The sequence below is a fragment of the Plutella xylostella genome, chromosome 14 (genome assembly GCF_932276165.1).
Source record: "Plutella xylostella chromosome 14, ilPluXylo3.1, whole genome shotgun sequence".
NCBI lineage: Eukaryota > Metazoa > Arthropoda > Insecta > Lepidoptera > Plutellidae > Plutella > Plutella xylostella.
This window is the reverse complement of record NC_063994.1, coordinates 9,738,659-9,758,325: the sequence shown is the minus strand read 5'-3', so window position 1 is coordinate 9,758,325 and position 19,667 is coordinate 9,738,659. Positions and strand designations below refer to the sequence as shown.

The 19,667-nt window shown below is 44.9% G+C and overlaps 2 protein-coding genes across 2 annotated transcripts; one reads left to right on the top strand and one right to left on the bottom strand.

Moving 5' to 3' along the window:
- Positions 1-403: 403 nt before the first annotated feature.
- LOC105393818 lies at positions 404-5,767 on the bottom strand. Its single transcript, XM_048625579.1, has one exon. The coding sequence runs from the start codon at positions 5,765-5,767 to the stop codon at positions 404-406; it is 5,364 nt and encodes a 1,787-aa protein (XP_048481536.1).
- Positions 5,768-6,642: 875 nt separating this feature from the next.
- On the top strand, positions 6,643-10,690 carry LOC105396240 (organic cation transporter protein). The gene is made up of 7 exons (XM_038120641.2): positions 6,643-6,935; positions 7,413-7,593; positions 8,104-8,204; positions 8,598-8,749; positions 9,070-9,687; positions 9,889-10,070; positions 10,479-10,690. Exons 1-7 carry the CDS (start codon positions 6,763-6,765, stop codon positions 10,641-10,643), a joined length of 1,572 nt encoding a protein of 523 aa, XP_037976569.2. The 5' UTR covers positions 6,643-6,762; the 3' UTR covers positions 10,644-10,690.
- Positions 10,691-19,667: the final 8,977 nt, after the last annotated feature.

Genomic DNA, 19,667 nt, shown 5'->3' with positions numbered 1-19,667 from the left:
ATAAACAATTAAATCATCAACTAAACAGTCTTGAACATCTCTCCCGCCGCAGCTCTTGTAGCTGGAATCTTGCGTGTTCAAGTGTTGACTGGCAGGATGACCAATTTCTTCGTAGGCCGCCGGAGTACCCCTCTGTTGGTGCGCACGTCGACTGCTCGCACCTCGCCGTCTGGACCGGGGTAGGTAGACACGACGACTCCGCGTGGCCAGCAGTTCCGTGGTAGAGTCCCGTCCGCGATGAGCACGAGGTCGTCCTTCTTGATGGCCCCGTTGGTGGCTCGGGGCTCCCGCCGGTGTTGCAGCTCCGGTAGGTATTCTCGTACCCAGCGCGCCCAGAACATGTCTGCCAGGCGTTGACTCTTCCTCCAGTCCTTGCGGCCGGCCTCGTCGTCCTCGGTGAAGGCTACGGCAGCGGCACTCGTGACGGCGCGCCCAGCAGGAAGTGGTTCGGCGTGAGGGCTTCCTCGTCGTCTGCAGAGGTCGACACGTGGGTGAGTGGCCGACTGTTGATGGTGTGCTCCGCCTCGACCAGTAGTGTAGCGAGGACCTCTTCTTTCGGCGCGCGCTCGTGCAGTGTGACTTGCAGCGCGTTCTTGACGCTCCGCACCAGCCGTTCCCACGCGCCGCCCATGAATGGCGCGCTCGGAGGGATGTACCGCCACTGGATGAAGCGCACCGACGCCTCCTCCTCCATGGCCGCCAGCGCTGCTTTCTTCAACTCGACGTCGGCGCCCCGCAGGTTGGTCCCGTTGTCGGAGTGAAGCTCGGAGGGACAGTTGCGCCGCGCGATGAACCGTCGCAGCGCCATGATAGCCGAGTCCGTGCTCAGGCTGCCGGCGACCTCGAGGTGTACTGCTCGAGTGGTAAGGCACGTGAACAGCACGCCGTACCTCTTCTGCTTCGTACGACCCACAGTGACCATGAGAGGGCCAAAGTAGTCGAGTCCGGTGTAGGTGAACGGCCTCTGATGATGCGCGAGCCGTGTATGTGGATGGTTGCCCGTCGACGGCTGCGCATGTGTGGCCTTCCGTATGCGGCAGGCCAGGCATTGCTTCACTTCGCTGCGCACGGCGTGTCGTAGTCTCAGCACCCAGTAGTGTTGCCGGACTTCATTCGCAGTTGTCTCGAACCCGCCGTGGTGAAGCTGTTTGTGTACCCAAGCGATGTACAGTCGGGTCCACCGATGATTGCCGTCGAGTACTGCCGGTTCACGTTGCGATGGGGTGATGTCGGCGGCAGTCGCTATTCTTGAACGTAGTCTGATGATCTTCTCTTCGTCGAGTATGACTGATAAGTTGTGCAGTCGACTCGTAGTAGGTATAGCGACGCTTTTCTGTAGCGCAGCTATTTCTTCAGCGAAGTTTTCTTGTTGTTGCGAGCGTAGCCACAGTTGACGCGCGCGGTGCATGTGCCGAGCGCTGAGAAGTAGGTACTTCCGCACAGCTGTCTTCACGGCGGGCGTAGCGGCCCGCGTAGCTGTTCTCGGCGTAGTACTTGTCCACGCAGGGTCGGCCTCTTCATTCTTCTTAGTGCGCTTATGCAGCACTGTTTGTTTCTTCGCACGTAGTAGCTCGATGAATTGTAGTACCCGTGCCGTCGCTCGAATAACTCGCATAAAGTTACTGAAGCGAGTTATGTCTGGCAGGGCCTCAGACAAGCGTGTGGCGGCGACAGTGACGAGTGTTCGCTCTTCCCCCGTGTCTTCTTCGACGATCTTCTCTTCTCGCGGCCAGTGCTCCTCCGGTAGGTATAGGAAGGCGGGGCCGCGGTACCACCGGTGACTTGAGTTGAAGTCCGGGGGCGTGTCGCGCGTTGCGTCGTCGGCTGTGTTCTCCTTTGTAGGTACCCAGCGCCACTCCTTTGTTTTCGTAGTGTCGCTTATCTCGGCTACGCGGTGTGCTACGAACGGCTTGTAGGTACGTGGGCCATTTCGTAGCCACGTGAGTACTGTTCTTGAGTCCGACCAGTACACTCGACGACTCGGCTTCAAGTCGTGTTCTTCGATGGCGGCTTGTGCGAGGCGGCATCCCAGCACGGCCGCTTGCAGTTCGAGTCGCGGGATGGAGACCACCTTGTTGAGCTGTGCGACTCTTGCTTTTCCGCTGACGAGTGACAGGTGTGTGTTTCCCTCTTGATCGATGACCCTCCAGTAGACGACAGCAGCATATGCAGACGAACTTGCGTCGACGAAGATGTGGAGCTCGCGGGTGGCCGCGCCGCTGTATGAGGCGTAGCAGCGCGGCACGGCGAGGCGCGGCAGCTGTTGCGCGTGCTCGATCCAGCTCCTCCATGCTCGTGCTTCGTTGTCTTCGAGTTGCGCGTCCCAGTCGATGCCGGAGCGCCAGACGTCCTGCAGGATGCGCTTCGCTTGCACGGTGACTGGCGTGGCGAGTCCGAGCGGGTCGTAGATCGACATGACTGTCCGCAGCGCTTCTCTCTTCGTAGGTGTGCGCTCGCCGCTCAGTATTGCCTCGGGGATGCGATGTTTGTTCAAGTTGAAGGAGAGTGTGTCGTCCTCCGGGTGCCACACCATGCCCAGCAGCTTCCCCGGGTCCAGTTGCAGCAGTCTAGGGTCTTCAGCTTCAGATGACGACAGCTGAGCGAGCACGATGCGGCTGTTCGACGTCCACTTCTGCAGGTCGTAGTTCGCGAAGTGATGTATCTTGTTGACTTCAGTGGAGATGCGCACCGCCTCTTCTTCTGTTTCGTAGCTCGCCAGGTAGTCGTCCACGTAGTGATTTCTCACCACGGCCTCGGCTGCCTCCGGGTAGATGTCCTTGTAGCGCTCGGCGTTGCTATTTTTCACGTAAATAGCCGTACACGGTGATGAAGTCGCACCGAATATAACGCTCTTCATGCGATACTCGGTAGGCGGGCCGGCGCGTCGATCTCCCCTCCATAGGAAGCGCTGCATGTCGCGATCTTCTTCTCGGATGTGAACGCGCATGAACATATCTTTTATGTCCGCGCTCACCGCCACTGGATGTTGCCGGAACCGCATGAGGACCCCCGGGAGTGACTGCAGGAGGTCTGGGCCGGGCAGCAGCATGTCGTTGAGACTTGTCCCTCTCGTTCGAGCGGCGGCGTCGTGGACGATCCTCAGTTTCTCCGGCTTCTGAGGGTTGATGACAGCGAAGTGAGGCAGGTACCAGATCTTCTCGTTCTTCTCACGCGGCGCCTCCTCAGCGTAGCCGCTGTCGAGCAGCACCTGCATCTGTGCGTTGTACCGCGTCTTCATAGCTTCGTTCTTGTCCAGCTTCCTCTCGAGTAACTCGAGTCGCTTCATTGTACTCGAGTAGTTGTCTGGTGGCCGAGGGTCGTCTTCCTTCCACAGGAGGCATGTTTCGTAGCCTCCCGCCGGTAGTGCGCGCGTGTTTTCTTCTAGCTGCGTAAGCGCGCGTCGCTCGGCCTCTGTGTATGATTTCTTCTTGTCGACGCACAGCGACTCGAGTGCGAAGTGGTCCCGCATCATTTTCTCCATTGTCTCTTCTTGAAGCGGCTGCACCGTGAGGTGGTGCACGCGCTGCATTGCCGGCTGTCGGTACTGCACGCCGTGTAGCACCCACCCGAGCGTCGTGAGTGACGCCACAGGTTGTCCGCGCGCGCCCGACTTGAAAGCGTGCGTGAGCAGCAACTCCCAGTTATCTTGCCCGAGCAGGATGGTGGCGGCGCCTCGCTCGTAGAGGATGTCTTCCTTGATGTCCTGCAGGTGTGGGCAGCTCTCGACGATCCCCGCAGGCACCGTCTGAGGCGAGACACCGATGTCCGGCACTGTGCGCGCGCAGATGTCGACTTCGCTCGTGTTGCGCCCGCAGATCTTCAAGTTGACTCGGCGCGACTCACTGGCGTCGATCTTCATGCCCGACACCCCTTCTATGTAAAAGGGTGACGGCGGTCCCGTTGCTCCGATTTGCTGCGCGACTGCTGACTCAATGAGTGTGCACGTCGACCCGTCGTCTAGTAGCGCGTAGGTGTCGAGCGACCCCTTTGGCCCGGTGACTCGTACTTGTAGTATCTTCAGGAGCCCCGTTGCACTTCTTTCTTCTCGCGCTGTTGTTACCGCTTCAGATTCTTGGACGACTTGCGTACTGGCGGTCGATGCGTAGGTACCGCCATGCAGCAGCGGATGGTGCATGTAGGTACACCCGTCCTTGTCGCACTGCTTCGGCTTGCAGGAGTGTCGGTACTTGCGGATCTTCATGCAGCGGAAACATAGTTTGTATTTCTTCGCTATGTCCCACCTCGCAGGTACTTCGGCTCGCTTCAGTGTCGGACAGGCGGCAGCTTCATGCTTCTCGCCGCAGATGGGGCACGCAGGCTTCGCAGCTGTAGTTGTGTCGACGTGGTACGTGCGCGCAGTCTTCTTTGGCGCGGGCTCCCGCCGGTCACTCGCTGCGATGTCCATGGGCGCGAAGCGGCTGCACCGTGCCGCGGCCCGCTTGGCGAACTGCGTCAGCTTCACTAGGTCGGGGATGTCTTCAGGCTGCTCGGTGATGTAGGTGTAGCACTCGTTGCGCAGTGTGGCCGGCAGCTTTTCCACGACGTTGTTGACGATCTCCGCATTGTGTAGGTACTGCTCCTTCTTCAATGCCACCACTGTGGCCGTCGCGTTGGTCATCGTCGCGGCGAAGTCGCAGATGGCCTTCGGAGTGTCGACGATCTTCGGTAGTCTGCGCAGCTTCTCCATCTCGTGAATGATGAGTGCGTCCGGCCTCCCGAATTGCGCAGACAGCAGCTCCATCACTTCTCTCGTAGAGGGCGTCCCGATGAACAGGCAGTGGACGGCCTCCTTCGCTGCTCCTTTGATGGCTCTGCGCAGTCGAGACAGGTTCTCTTGCTCCGTGAGGGACTGCGCAGATTCTTCATAGGCCGCCTTGAATGGCAGCCAATCACTCGATGCCCCGCTGAACGTTGGTAGCTCGTTGACATGGCGCGGCGCGGCGACATGTTGAGGCGGCGACGGCAGCGCACGTGCAGCGAGGGCGATGGCTTCGGCTAGCTCCTTGTAGTCGAAGGCGCTCGGTCGTGGGTCGTAGCGATGCTGCACCGGACGCGGCGGCTCGTACACGTGCGGCTCTGACGTGTACGGGTTCGGTGGCAGCTGTACTCTCGGCTCGTCGGCACCCATGGGACACGGCTCACGACGTGCAGACGGCGGCGCGGCGTTCTCCAGTGCGGCTCCCGGTGGACTGGCTTCGATGCGCGGCTCTGGCATCGATGTCCGGCGTGGGAGGCCCGCTGTCGCTCCGGCGTCTTCTCTCGGCACGGCGTGATGTGGTTGCATGGTCAGCGCGAGAGTACTTTGTTGTACCCACTCGGACATGCGGACACCCCTTATGGTGGAGGTGTCGTCTTCTTCTTCTTCATCGTCCGTTTCTTCTTCCAGCATGGCCACCCGTACGGCGGCTAACTCCATTTGTTTCTTCAGAAGCTCTTCCTTGGCCTTCAGCAACTCCCGGCGGCGACCCTTTGAAGACGCATTTGAACATGCGCGACGTGGCGTGTGCAGCTTGACGGGCTTCGGCGTCGCAGGGGTAGGCGCGGGGGGCGCGGGGGCAGGGACACGGGCTGTAGCGGAGGCGGGCGCCGTGACTTCTGAGGCGGCCGCAGTGCTTGATGCTTCGTTCGATGTGTCCGTGGATGCTCCCGTCGACGTGTAGGTATCCCCGCTGCTCGTGGTTGCCGTCGTCGCGGTGGCCTCAGTACCGGTGCTGTCCGTGGCACCGGCTACCAAGGCTGACTTGGAGGCGCTTCTTGTGTTCACCATGCTTGATCTTCAATCCGGCGCTCGAATGGACCAGAAAATCTGCTTGGTCCACAATACGGCTCGAATGGACCAGAAAATGTGACGCACCCCTTCGATACAGCACGTCACATTAAAATCGTTTGTAGAATCGTTTGCGAAAATCGTTCGTGAAAATCGTTTGTGAAGCTGATCGAAGAGCAAGCAGGGATTCTTCTTATTGTTGGGCAGGAGGTGCTTGAAATGAGAAGGCTTTTTTCTTCTATTATTTGGAGGCTTCTTTGCTTCTTGGAGGCTGCGAGCGGAATGCTCGAGGCGGCCCGGACCGCCTATATTTAAATGCGCTCTCCGCCGCGCGGGCGGTGGGAGGCGGGGCAAGTAATGCGTCGACCAATCAGAGCGCTTTGCACCATAAGCGCCCTCATTGGTACTATCTACTATCTATTATCGCGCCTAACAAGCCTCATAGTTTATTTATTAATAAACAACTTATAACTAGGTATATTTACAAACTATTACCTAACATTATACCTAACTAAAACAATAACTTTATTATATATTTCTACCTACGAACTACTTAACTATATAAACTTTAATTATTAAACAATAACTCAAATAATTATAAACAATTAAATCATCAACTAAACAGTCTTGAACAGTAACCCTCCAGTTATTTGCCCAGAAATGCATTGCAAATTCACTATTGTCTTTAGACTCGCTCACTGACCCAGTTTGTGTTCTGTTTTTTCACTTCAAGAAGTGAGTGTGACTGAGTCTGTAATAATAACAATAGCAATTATAGTCTAAGCGACATGGTTTCCTTGTAGTAGGTAAATAGGCCATCAGACTGTCCCTAGTTTTCGAGCAGAGCAGTTTTGTTAAGTACGGCAGTTGTTTTTTTTTTTAAATATTATTGATATACTCCACATTTTGCAGATCTCAGTGAAATAATAATTAATGCTGTATTTAAATTAAAGTTCAATATTTACATAAATGTTAAATATTATTATGTGAATAAAATGACGGCATCGAAAGAAATATTAAAAAGTGTCCACATAGACGAGGTGTTATCTAACTTTCATATTTTCAGTCGTTATCATGTCACGTCTATGTTTCTCTTCTTTCTTGCTTTTACAGTTCACTGTATGTTTGTCAACAATTATGTGTTTGCTGTTAAACAAGTCGATTACAGGTTGGTGTTTTTTTAACCCCACAGGGGTGTTATAAGTTTACCATGTCTGTGTATCTGTCTGTGGTACGTAGCTCCCAGATGACTGAACCGATTTGAGTTTATATTGGTTCATAGCACTCGCATACCATAGCTAATGTTACCCCGAGTGTTCTTAGCCGTATTTTATCAGAATCTGCTTAGCCGCTCAAAAGCCATGCGACTTTAATGTTCAATGTCGGGGTTTTTAATGTTGGATAGGTTATTTATTGTCCCTTATAATGTATTAATAATGTGGCACGTCCCCCAACTGAGCGATAATCTTAGATATAATCTTATTAATCGGATCATCCGGGAAACCAAACTTAATATTGAAATACATTCGACAATAAAAAATCTATTTTTTCGTGAAATAAAAATCTTTGTCAGACAAACACCAAATAGTTAAACTTGAAATTATGTTAATCAATTAAATTAGTAACACAAATATCTTTCTTTCAGATGTAAATCCGGTCTAGACGTCTGCTCTAAAAGATATTCCTATAATAGCAGCATTATAGAAACTTGCAACACTAATTTCAATCGTGATGATGACTATAAAACAATTTGTACAAATATATCTGACTCTGTAGCCGTATGTTCTGATCCGGAATACGATGATGATACAAGTTTTGTAGCCGAGGTAACTTAACAAATATTATATATTTTTTTACGTAATATCTAGAGTTACAAAAGGGAAATTCAAGGTCACCAAGGGAAAGTATGTAAGTTCTAAGAAATACATGTAGGTTATTTCCACTAAGAAGAATCTGTCACGCAAGTTACCATTATTCGTCGCAATCTGGTTAAATGATTAAGATTTCGCAAAGTAAGCTTTATCGTCAGTCTTTGTCTAGACTAGGCAATTGCATTATAATCATCGTAAATTATTTTAATTGCCATAACACGCAGAGCCAAGACCATCACGTCCCCTGTTTTCAAGCTGCCCGAAGGCGTCAGACTAAGCTTTACGACTGCTGTGACCCACGGCTTAACGTGCCGTCCGAAGCACGGAAATCATCAATGAGTGTCTGTGCCATGTGTTGCTTAACTTCAATGATCAGTTACGTTAATTGAAGCTAGCTCGACTACGAACGCACTGAAGACTGTGTTTGTTCGTACACTAGATAAAATTAGTATTCGTTTTGTTCAGTTTGACCTCACATGTGAAGAGTGGAAGAGGACCCTGGTGGGATCTGTCCACAATTTCGGCCTCATGATTGGGCTGTTGCTTATCGGACCGATTTCTGATAGGTATGGTTTTGTTATTTACATAATTTTGTCATACAATTTAGACATTTCAGCGATCTTATAATGTCTCGCTGCGCTCTTTAGCAGCCCTCAGTTAAACGTAATTCTGTCTGAAATCTTAACAAAATGTATATAGTACATACATTAGTTGAATTTTTACATTTAGGTGAGGGTTTCTTACACCATGTTGTCTATTCAAGATATTTCTAAACCATTTACTTTAGGACTCAAAGGACAGCTTTCACCACTTTTTTCATGTTCAATTGTGTACTTACCTTTGAGAGTAAATTGCTCTGTCATTGTTTAATAATAACCATAGCTTAATGATGAGCCCTGCTGCTTGTCTATATCTTACCGCATTTCTATCTGTTTGCTATAATAATTCCTCATCATCAGGTTTGGAAGGAAGGCGTCTATAGTGATCCCCGGCATCATCGGTGGCGCTCTGGGATTGGTCAAGAGCTTCGTGCACAACTACTGGCTCTACATTGTGATAGAGTTCATGGAAGCTGCCTTCGGAGATGTCTGCTCTCCCACTTACATGTTGAGTGAGTTCATTATTAACAGTCCTAACAAGCTTATGGAAACATCCGTCTGAACTGCCGTGCCCCCGCCTAGTCGAGCAAAAACAGCGGTAGAAGTATTCTAGAATTAAGATGACTTTCCACCAGAAATGTGCAATGTAATATGCTGCCAAGATGTATGTGAAAGAAATTCGTTTGCACCAATGCTAGTTTCGTGGATTACACTGCATAGCACATCTCTGATTGACAGCGAGAGTTTTGTGTTTATAAGTTAGCATATATCTCTCACGTCTATCTAAACCTTAACAGTTTGTACATAAATATAACATTCTTTAACATTACAGCAATCGAAACTGTCTTCGCAAAAGACCGTGTCCTCTTCCTCACCATCGCTCACTTCGGCATCCAGGCTGGCGGCATCCTGGGGGCCTGCCTCGCCTGGAGCTTCCCCTACTGGAGGGACTTCGTCAGAGTCACCTACGGCCCCGCTCTCCTACTCTTCATCTTCTACATCTTTGCCATAGACGAGAGCCCACGATGGCTCATGACCAAAAACAAGAAAGACGCTGCTGTAGCGGTATTGGAGAAAGCTGCCAAAATAAACAGGATTACTCTTGATAAGAATATTGTAGACAATTTGACGAATGACAAAGGGACAGAGAAAGAGCAGGATGTTAAGAATGTTTTGAAGATGACGTTGAAATCTAAAGTCCTCTTTGGAAGGTTGATGGTCTCTTTCCTATGGTGGGTCACAAGCATTCTGGTATGTTACGGAGTGACTATCAACTCGGTTTTGTTGAAAGGGAATGAATATTTAAATTATATATTGCTATCTCTCATCGATATACCATCAGTGGTCGTTACTGGATATATTTTGTCGAGATTCAGGAGGAAAAAGCCGCTTATATTGTTTTTCTTGGCTGCAGCTGTTTTCTTCTTTATTCAGCCGTTGATTCCCGATGGTGAGTTAAAATTATGTTTACTGTTCACTTGTTTTCAGGGATATGTATGTTAGTTGTCAGCCAGATTATTTTATGTTCAACTTTGATGGCTCAAACCTCTAGTTATTGGTTATAGTCTTCGAAGAGGATCAAGTACCTATATAAAACTTCATATAATATTTATGTAGGCCAATGATAACGACTCATTATTATACTTTTCAGAGTACACCTGGCTATCAATGATGTTCTACCTGGCGGGAAGGTTCTCCGCGTCCACCTACCTGGGCATCATCTATATCTACACGTCAGAGTTGTTTCCCACCCACTCCAGGAACACTCTTCACGCCATGTGTTCGTCCGTCGGCCGCGTCGGGTCCATCCTGGCTCCGCAGACGCCTCTTTTGGTAAGTTATTTAAAGGTTCATCAATATATTATTACGGTTATCGATACGTATCGGACCCAGTGACGCATATATTACTATTATAGCGTTAAGACAGGGCCAGCCGCTCAAGAAAATGGCACCCTCGCGCTGGCCCTAAAATCTCCTATATCTATTATAATTTGTTGGAATTAGCCAGAAGGCGGTGTCATTTTCTGTAAGCAAAATTTTCTGGCATCCTTCATTTTGAAATCAATGATCGGACTAAACGGATTTTCGTAAATGTATGGACAAACGAATGGCGTCGACCATGCCGATGAAGTAGACGCACTTCTGTGAATTTCTATACAAAGAACACTGAATTCGATGCATCCGTTGAGTACGATACTGAAAGGTGGGCGCTTATCTATAAACCGTTTTTTAAAACTTCAGATGGTGTACTGGGCTGGTATACCGGCGCTCATCTACAGTGGTCTCTCGCTGGTGTCGGGGCTGGCGACGGTGTTCGTGGCCGACATCGAGCACGACGCGTTGCCGGACACTGTGGAACAAGCAGAAAATATAGGGAAAAAAGTGAGGAAAAGTGAAAAAGTGTGATTGCTAACTATCTAGTTTAGTAAATATCTTACTTACCGACGTATTATAGGCCTATTTGAGGAGCACGGAAGTTGTAAATGTATTTTTAAATTGTTTTTTTTTTGTTTAAATTATCTCGTATAACCAAAGTAGTATTATTACTACAAAAAGTTTAAAATGATTATAGTAGCACCAAATTACTCCTAAGTGGAAAAACATTGAAGTACATTTTAACACCGTATCAGAATATTACCAACTTATAATGTTAACTAAATTACATTATCACAATTCACAAATGGTCAACTTTACTAAACTTGAATCTGTCCTATTGTTTTCTAATCTATCAATAGACAATAGATGATTAATTTATGATAGCGATAACATTGCAGTTAGTATTCTTTATAAAGATTTTGACATTGAGTTCTGTTACCTAATGGTTATAGTATCTACGTGAATGAAGTAAAATGCATAAACATCATCATAAGTAGTTGTCCAGTGGGCTGGAGGGCGTCCCAAGCAACGTTTGCCTGTTTGTGCCTCCAAAAGCATAAAAAGCAAACATGATCATGTAATTTTGAATCTGTTTTCGTCGTCTAAGTATTGGGTTTTCATTTATCAGGCTAATCCAATAGCGGAGATGACAACCTAGTAACAGAAGCGAAAACTTTCAGAACTATCCTCCCAAATAACGAACTTGGGTGCGGTTGACAAAATAATCTATAGGGCGGGGAACGATTCTGCTATTTCACAGTCAGACCAACATTACTTGTTCGCAACGGTGATAAAACTAAGTCATGCTATAATAGTGTTCTATTGATGTTGATGGTTATAATTTTTTTCGAGTGACGTATGCATTTATTGTACTTTAGAGGAATACCTCCGGCGTACCTTGAACAGTATTCTGACTGGCTAACCCTTTATCTACGGTGCGGTGACAACCCCAAGACGCACTATATAGTCTGTGTTTTAATCTCACATACTAAATAGACAGATTTTGAACGGTTCAGAATCTGACAATTTAATATCTGAGATAAAAAAAACAGACTTTAGTGTTTGTCACCTACACGCTAGAAGAATTTAATTGTAATACTAGAATAGGGGTTCAGTTTCGAGGAATTCTTACGGCCACATGTAATTGCAGAAGGGCTTCATTCCGTTATTTAACGGAAACTTAGCGCAAAATGTGGCTTTTAGTCGGCGATTCTGTACCTTTACTGCGTCCCTTGAGTTAGCTTCTTTTGTAGCTAATGGTTGCTAACTTTTATTTGAATTAGGCTACCTAATGTCTAACATTGTTAGGATCGGTTTTTTATGCCCTCCGAAATAGTAATAGAGTTGTTATAAGTTCAAGTTTTACAATGTGTTGATCTGTGTCCACTATCTTCAATAGTGATCGACATTGTAACCTACCTAACTTTAAAATGTGTAACGTTAAATCTTGTTAGTATTTTCAACTTCTGTCACAGCAGGACAGAAAATAAATTCCAAAACTACTTTGCGTTTATTAGTACCAGGTATTATACTATGCTTATCTACAACAAATACTTACCTATAATATATTTTGTACTAGAGAATACACTAGCAAACAGTAGAGATTCGGTTTTATTAAGCTGATGTCGGTATGAAATGTAATATCCTTAGAAGTTATACTTAGAACGGAGTCTAACGTGTTGTTGATTTGGAAGGTAGTTTCATTAAAACACAGAATAACTGGCAAATGGATCACTTTAATTTATTTAGAAATAAGGAATTTAAGTAAGCATATTAAATTTAAACCACGTATTTTTACGGTGATGGAAAATATCGTGAGAAAACCTCCGTATCTTATTTTTTACATAAGTCTATATGTTAGGTGCCTTATACTTATTCATAAACGGCGATACGGCACATGAGTTCACATGACCTATCACGTAATGTACAGCAATAAGCGGCTCGCTTGCGAGTCACCTCGGACTACACCTTCAGGGATAACAGTCGTGAGCATAATAGGTATGTATGGTTGCAATTTTTTTACCAAGGGTTGTTTAACTACGGACCAAAAACCTTGCCTAAGAAGACACCTCTATAGCCTGTCTTCCCCACAACCTGTGCTTCATAACAAGATATGCATCTCGTAGCAACTCGGTTGCATATTTTGTGTAAATGTGTAAACTAGAAGCTCGGTACGTCGGGATTCCCGCATAGCTTCCACAACTCGCTCTCAACAATTAATATTATTGCTGCTATATTATTTGTGCTGCTGTGTTATATTGTGCTGCTATATTGTTGTGTAACCGTATCTATATCTTCAGGTAGTCTGCTTGTTAGTGTATTTGCATTGTTTAAAACTTTAGTAGAGTACTTAGGTTGGTATAATGTTATGCTTTAAGTTTAAGTGAGTTTTATTATACTGATTTATGAAATTGTTTTCTTAGCAAATACTTGGCAGGTATCACTGAGTACCTACTACTTTGGTGGTACTTAGGGCGTGCAAAACCGGAAGGTTTTTAAAACCGGTTTTGAATTTTCGGTTTTCAGCCTCAAAACCGGTTAACCGGTTTTTCACCGGTTTTGATATTACTTATATATTTTTTGTCATACAGTACTAATTAAACAAGGGACCCATATTCTTAGATAGAGATATCCACAAAATATACGAATAAAACATTTTTTTATGATATACTTATCTGTTTTTAATCAACCATATGACAAATTAATAATTTAGTGAACAGGAAAAAAAAGTTAAATAAGAATTATCATCGTAGTTACTGTTATCACATCTACAAAAAGTGTGTGGCACCTTAATGGTGTTTTTATATCGTTCTGTTATCATCAATAATTGTATATTTTAAACATACAGGCAGATTTTGAAAAAAAAAAACATTTATCGTCTGATTCTTACGACCACTTTATAGTAGCAGTAAGATGATGAATGTTTTTTTGATGTATTACAGATTTGTTCATATCAACGCAACGAAAGAAAGCCTAACTCATTGATGGACACGACTGCATTTGATTTGAAGTCCTCAACACTTCATGAAAAAAGTCCATAACGTCGAATGCAGTCCCCGCACTTGGCCTAATTATATTTTCAGCAACGGTCAATGCAGTCCTGTTTTACCTAGAGTTTGTATGAAGACCACCTTGTTGTGCTTTATTGGGCAAGATTTCAACGTTATAATTATGTGCACCCAGAGTACCTTTTTTTCACACAGCAATAAGTTTTCATACAGCAAAAAGTGTGAACTCACACGCACACAGCATCGGTCACTGACGTCGTGTTTGCTTTACTGCGCCTAGGCAGAGTGCCGGCATGTGCACCAGAAAATCGTCACGCAATTTACATACAGTATTTTAGTGCTTTTTTATGAGTTTCACCATTAATCTAGTGTCCATCAGTGTGCCAACCGATATACAAATTCTTTTATTTTTAGAGTTTATGAGTTCAGCTTCTAATGTATGTAAAAAAGTATATAAAAATACGATCAAAACCGGTGAAAACCCGGTTTTCGGTTAACCGGTTTTGAACTCTCAAAACCGGTTATGAAAAACCGTGAAATATTGTCCGGTTAACCGGTTTTCGGAAAAACCGGTTAACCGGTTTTGCACGCCCTAGTGGTACTCATCATAATTATTTTGTCAATCTACCGATTAATTGATTTACCAATAATTATAAAATTTTACATCGAATGCATTAAAAACGAATCTGAATCATACAGGTACCTAATTAAATATCAAAACCAGCCACATCAGCAAATTTTATAAGTACTCCGTTTTGTACTCTTTTATATTTGGTGCACAAAAACGCTGGAATAGGATCGAAACTGCACGTTTTCAAAGAAGATTTTAAACCACTCACCCATCAGCCGGTAATCCTCAAAGCGGCTTCCAATGTGGGCCAATGCACTGCCAGGGTGGTTCACGAGGCGACGTCAAAATATGGCCATCTACTTTACTCATAAAACGATTAAAAAAAGATACATTTCCTAGCTGATATCACGAAAGAAAGTATAATGACAATCTGTATTTTTGTAAATGTAGTTAACCAATGCAATGGATGGCGCTTCAGGACACTGCCTTCTTATAGTAGGTATGTGACCTATTTTATTTCTTTATTTTTATTGTGATCTAGTAACCGTCCACGTTTTGGCATCGTACGCAACGGACAAATGTGTCCATAAGTTCATATCATCGGCCGACGCTTTTTCACCATACATTTATAAAAATCCGTTTGGTCCAATATCCGTTTGATACCGATAGGTAGACGCTTACCTTCACTGGCCAAATAACTAGATAGTTGCCCACACAAGCCCTGGTGAAACACCGAAGCAACACATGGAGGCGATAGTGATTCTTCAAACAATGAGCTGAAGCTGAAATTTCCTTGCTACATCGCTAGTTTTAAAGTCAACGGATATAATACTTGTTTCTTTTTGATTTCGTATTCATTTGTTTTTATTGAATCGTCTCTCTTCCCCTTTAGCTACAATGGTTGGGATTAGCCACGGCTTAGCCCATTCATGTATCTGGTATCTTCCTATCAAACAATATTAAACGGTCATTATAGCGGTGGTAGCTCAGTCGGGAAAGCGCCCGCTTCTCACGTCAGAGATGCGGGTTCGAATCCTGGCGCTGACATGTACCAATGGGTTATTATATATGCCTTCGCTCTTACGTTGAAGGAAAAATATCGTGAGGAAACCTGCATATCTCGATTTAGCACATCTAGATATGTGAACCCATCAACCCGCAGTGGACCAGCGTGGTTGGAAATGGTCCTAGCTTAGGAAGGCAGTTTAGACCTTGGGGATATGCACAAAGGTTCCACTCGAAAGAGCCAGGTGCAAGTACAGTACTTACACCCTCACAGAGAATAGAATAGGTAATTATAAATAGGACGTTGAGACTTTCATTCCAACTGTCAATAAGTGTTAGTTGTAGCAAATTTTAAGGGCAGAAGTCGGCAGAACTGATTCAACGGCATTATTTGTAATAGCTGTTCCCGCGCGCTTCGCTTCGCATTTAAAAGTTTTCCCGTGGGAATTCCGGGATAAAAGTATCCTATGTTCTTTCCCAGAGTCTAGACCATCTGTATACCAAATTTCATTCTAATCCGTTCAGTACAGGCGTGAAAGCGTAACAGACAGACACAGTTACTTTCGCATTTAAAATATTAGTTAGGATTAGGATACTGGCTGGCTAACTAATCACGAACTTTATGCATTAAAGTTGACATAAAAAAGAAACCACATCATTGTATCAACTCAAAACTTATAACTTACTCTATCTCGTAACTTCTTCTGCAATCTTAGCGCTTCTCTATATGTATAACAGAGCACATACATTATTAAACATTTAACATCTCCCAAAATTTACAGCTAAACTGACCATAAGTAAGTACATGGCTACAACAGCTTAACTTTGCTGACACTGAAACCTTTTTACACCCAGCTGTAGTGCTCTAGCAACCTCTTTGCGTTTACTTCACGCACAGTTATATTTCCTCTTTTATATATTTTATATGTAATGCAAATGGTGATTTAAAACTTATGTATAAGTATTGTATGTCTTGTATTAAATTCGTCAGTGTGAAAAAAAAACCAAAACACTTTACTTGTACCTTTAGTTTTGAGAAATGTTTTTAAATAATTATTTATTTATGAATAAAGTATTTCCTTCATTGGATGGAGACCCGTGCCCCAGCAGTGGGGACGTTATGGATCGTGATGATGTGATGTGAAAGTATTTAAGTATTTCTTAAGTCTTCCTAATTTAACCATTGCCGCCGACCTAAGCTTGTAATTTTATAACAGAACCTTTTGATAATTTTACTTCTCAAGAACTGCGAATTTCAGATGCGACCATGGCTGAAAATATACATACATACTTACATAATTATGCACTCACGACTGTAATCCCCGATGGGGTAGTCAGAGGTCACCCACTTTTGGCAACACATTTGTACTCACGTGATAGGTTGCGAACCATATCGCCGTTTTGGAACAAGTACAATGCACTTATCATACACATCTAGAATCTAGATACCTATGCAGGTTTTCTCACGATGTTTTCGATCACCGTAAGAGCACGTGGTAGGTATTATTGTACTTAAACTCCTTAATTGAAAACACAATTCAAATAATTCATTGGTACAGGCCAGGATTTGAACCCACGGCCTCTTGAGAGGACAAGGCCTTATCCATTACGCCACCACCGCTCTGAAAATATCAATATTCATAAAACCTGAAATTCTAATACCGTTCAAAATACAAAAACTGTGCAAACCGTGTAACCGACCGTACAGGGTGCTCTAGAAGCGACGTGGTGTTTGCTCTATGAAATTGAGTCCCCGCTGCGTTGTTTGAGCTAAGTGTGCACACAGCTTTATGTGCCTAGCTGAGATGAGTGGCGGGTACGGGGGTCACTCTACAGGGTGCTTCAAAAAGGGTATACTTATGTTATATCTAAGCCCGAAATCGAAATCAGAATGTAGGTTTCGGCTTAGTATACCCTTTTTGCAACATGACTAAAAACTAAGTTTCGCAGCGCTGCTGCGCGAGCCACGACTGTATCTCGTTGTATTAAACGTGCCGATTGCACGACAGCTCTCGTCCGTTTGTTTTTCGCCAGTATAGAGTAACCCTGGAGTCCACGATGTGATAGTAATTACTGGGGATACTTAGTTAAACTGGCTACTTGAATAACCCGGTAGTGCAGGTGGTCAGAGCGCAGGTTCTACTGCCGAGGGTCTGTGGTTCGACTCCCGGCCGGAACATTAGTTTGTGGACTGGTGAATTCATAGCGCATGTTCAAGGCGTGTAAGCGGATGTAAGACGACCGAATGGCGTATTGGTTAGTGAGCCTGACTACTGAGCCGAAGGTCCCGGGTTCGATTTCCATGTACCTACTCCCTTGCGGAGTAGGCAGAGGTGCATTGCTGCGCCCACTTGTTTGACAGTGTTATGTTAGTCCCAATGTAATAGGGGGCGGGCCTATTGCCATTTTACGGGCACATCCAAGACCCGACAACAAATATCTGTGTTTAAACAAATATCTACCCCAGCCGGGAATCGAACCCGGGACCTTCGGCTCAGTAGTCAGGGTCACTAACCACTACGCCATTCGGTCGTCTCTTTTTTATCTAGCTGCCTAACAAGACAAAATTATATCACCCTTTCGTTCTCTTCTTTAAATTGACCTCAAACATACAGGGTGTTACAAGAGATGGATGAAACTAATACTTCACGTCTGTATAGTGTGTAGTGTCCTTAGATTAACAATATAAGAACGAGATGCTGTTTCAGATACAAAAACATAGCAAAATTGTCCGCATTTTATTTACTGTAATCTTTGTACCAATAAATAAAGTCGCAATCTTCTACCCGAACTTATTCAAAATAAGAGCTCAGTGGTAGAAGTGGCGTGTTATTTGTTGGAACATTTCTTTTGCACCGGCACTCCATCTTGTTTGTACATCGTTTGTCTAAGATAGTGCCTGAAGGAACTTGCTTATTATGAAACCAAGTTTTAACAAGCGCTGCTGCAAATATTATATGAAAAATTATGTTTCCGCCCTGACCAACTGTTATTAGTTCCACAAAGTGGAGATGTATGTACAGCACCTCCAACTTTAGGTTGCCCGGTAGAAGTAATATTGTTAGAAAATATGAACCAAAATGGCGGATAAAGGTGTTTTGTTTTTCCTGGCTTCTTGTACTTTTTCCGATGGTATTTTATCTTCCTATTGCATATTTTTAATATTATTTACCTACATATAGGTATCAAATACCTTTCTAATAATTTTTAATTAAAAGTCAGTACGTACTTATAGCAAAGCTAACTGTTTAAAGTCTGTTTTTTAATCTCAGATAAATACCTACTTACTAAATTTACAGATTCTTAACGGTTCATCAACAGACGACTGTCCCGCCAATAGAACGATACATAAGGTAACATTTACTTACTGTGAGCGGGGGTAGCTCAGTCGGGTGAGCGCCCGCTTCTCACGCAAGAGATGCGGGTTCGAATCCCGGCGCTGACATGTACCAATGAGTTCTTTTAACTTCAGTACAATGTATACCATCGCTCTTACGGTGAAGTGAAGACATCGTGAGGAAATCTACAATTCTAGATTTAGCACATCTAGATATGTGAACCCCCAATCCGCAGTGGACCAGCGTGGTGGGAAATGGTCCAAGCTTAGGAAGGCACAAAGGGATATAACGATACAATACTCGAGAGAGTTAGGTGCAGGTACTTACACCCCCACAGAGAATAGAATAAATAGAAAAGGTAACACTTCATATCCATTCAACACGAAACAAAAACTTACATCATCAATACTTTCTTATATCCCGATTCTAGTAACATTTATCAATTTTCCACCGCTGTCGCAGCTGCAACCTGCAGAATAACCACCTCGAAGACAAACAGAACGACCAATCTATTACGAAAGAACATAACTGTCCCTGAACTGAAGAACAAAGTATGTAGGGTGGAAATTTATCATTGGTGTACCTGTAGAAAGGTGGCTGGTTATGATTGGATGCGGAAAGCTAAAGATCGCATCCAGTGGCGTGCTTTGGGAGAGGCCTACGTCCAGCAGTGGACTGCTATAGGCTGATGATGATGATGATGATGATGTACCTGTAGCATGGACACTTTTTCAGGGCTTCACTAGGCCGCTCTTTTTTAATTTCAGCTAGAAACAACCAACGTTAAGTACCTACTAGGTATAAGAAATACGTTTAAAAATACACTTTTTTAAAGAAAAAATACGTCTAGAGATATGAAAGTCATGCGCTAGTTAAAACTACTCAGATAACGTTTAAGTATATGACCATTGAAAAATCAGCCCTTAGTTTACTAAGGTCCTGTTTCACAATGTCTGGTTAGTGGCTACCTGTGAGATAAAATATATGCTTTCACTCTCTGTTATAATTTTTTTGACAGTGACAGTACTTATTTTACCACCAGACATTGTGAAACAAGGCCATAGAATTGCGAATATCGTATTTGATTATTTCATTTCAACTGATGTCGCTTCACGTCTACATTGATCTGCCT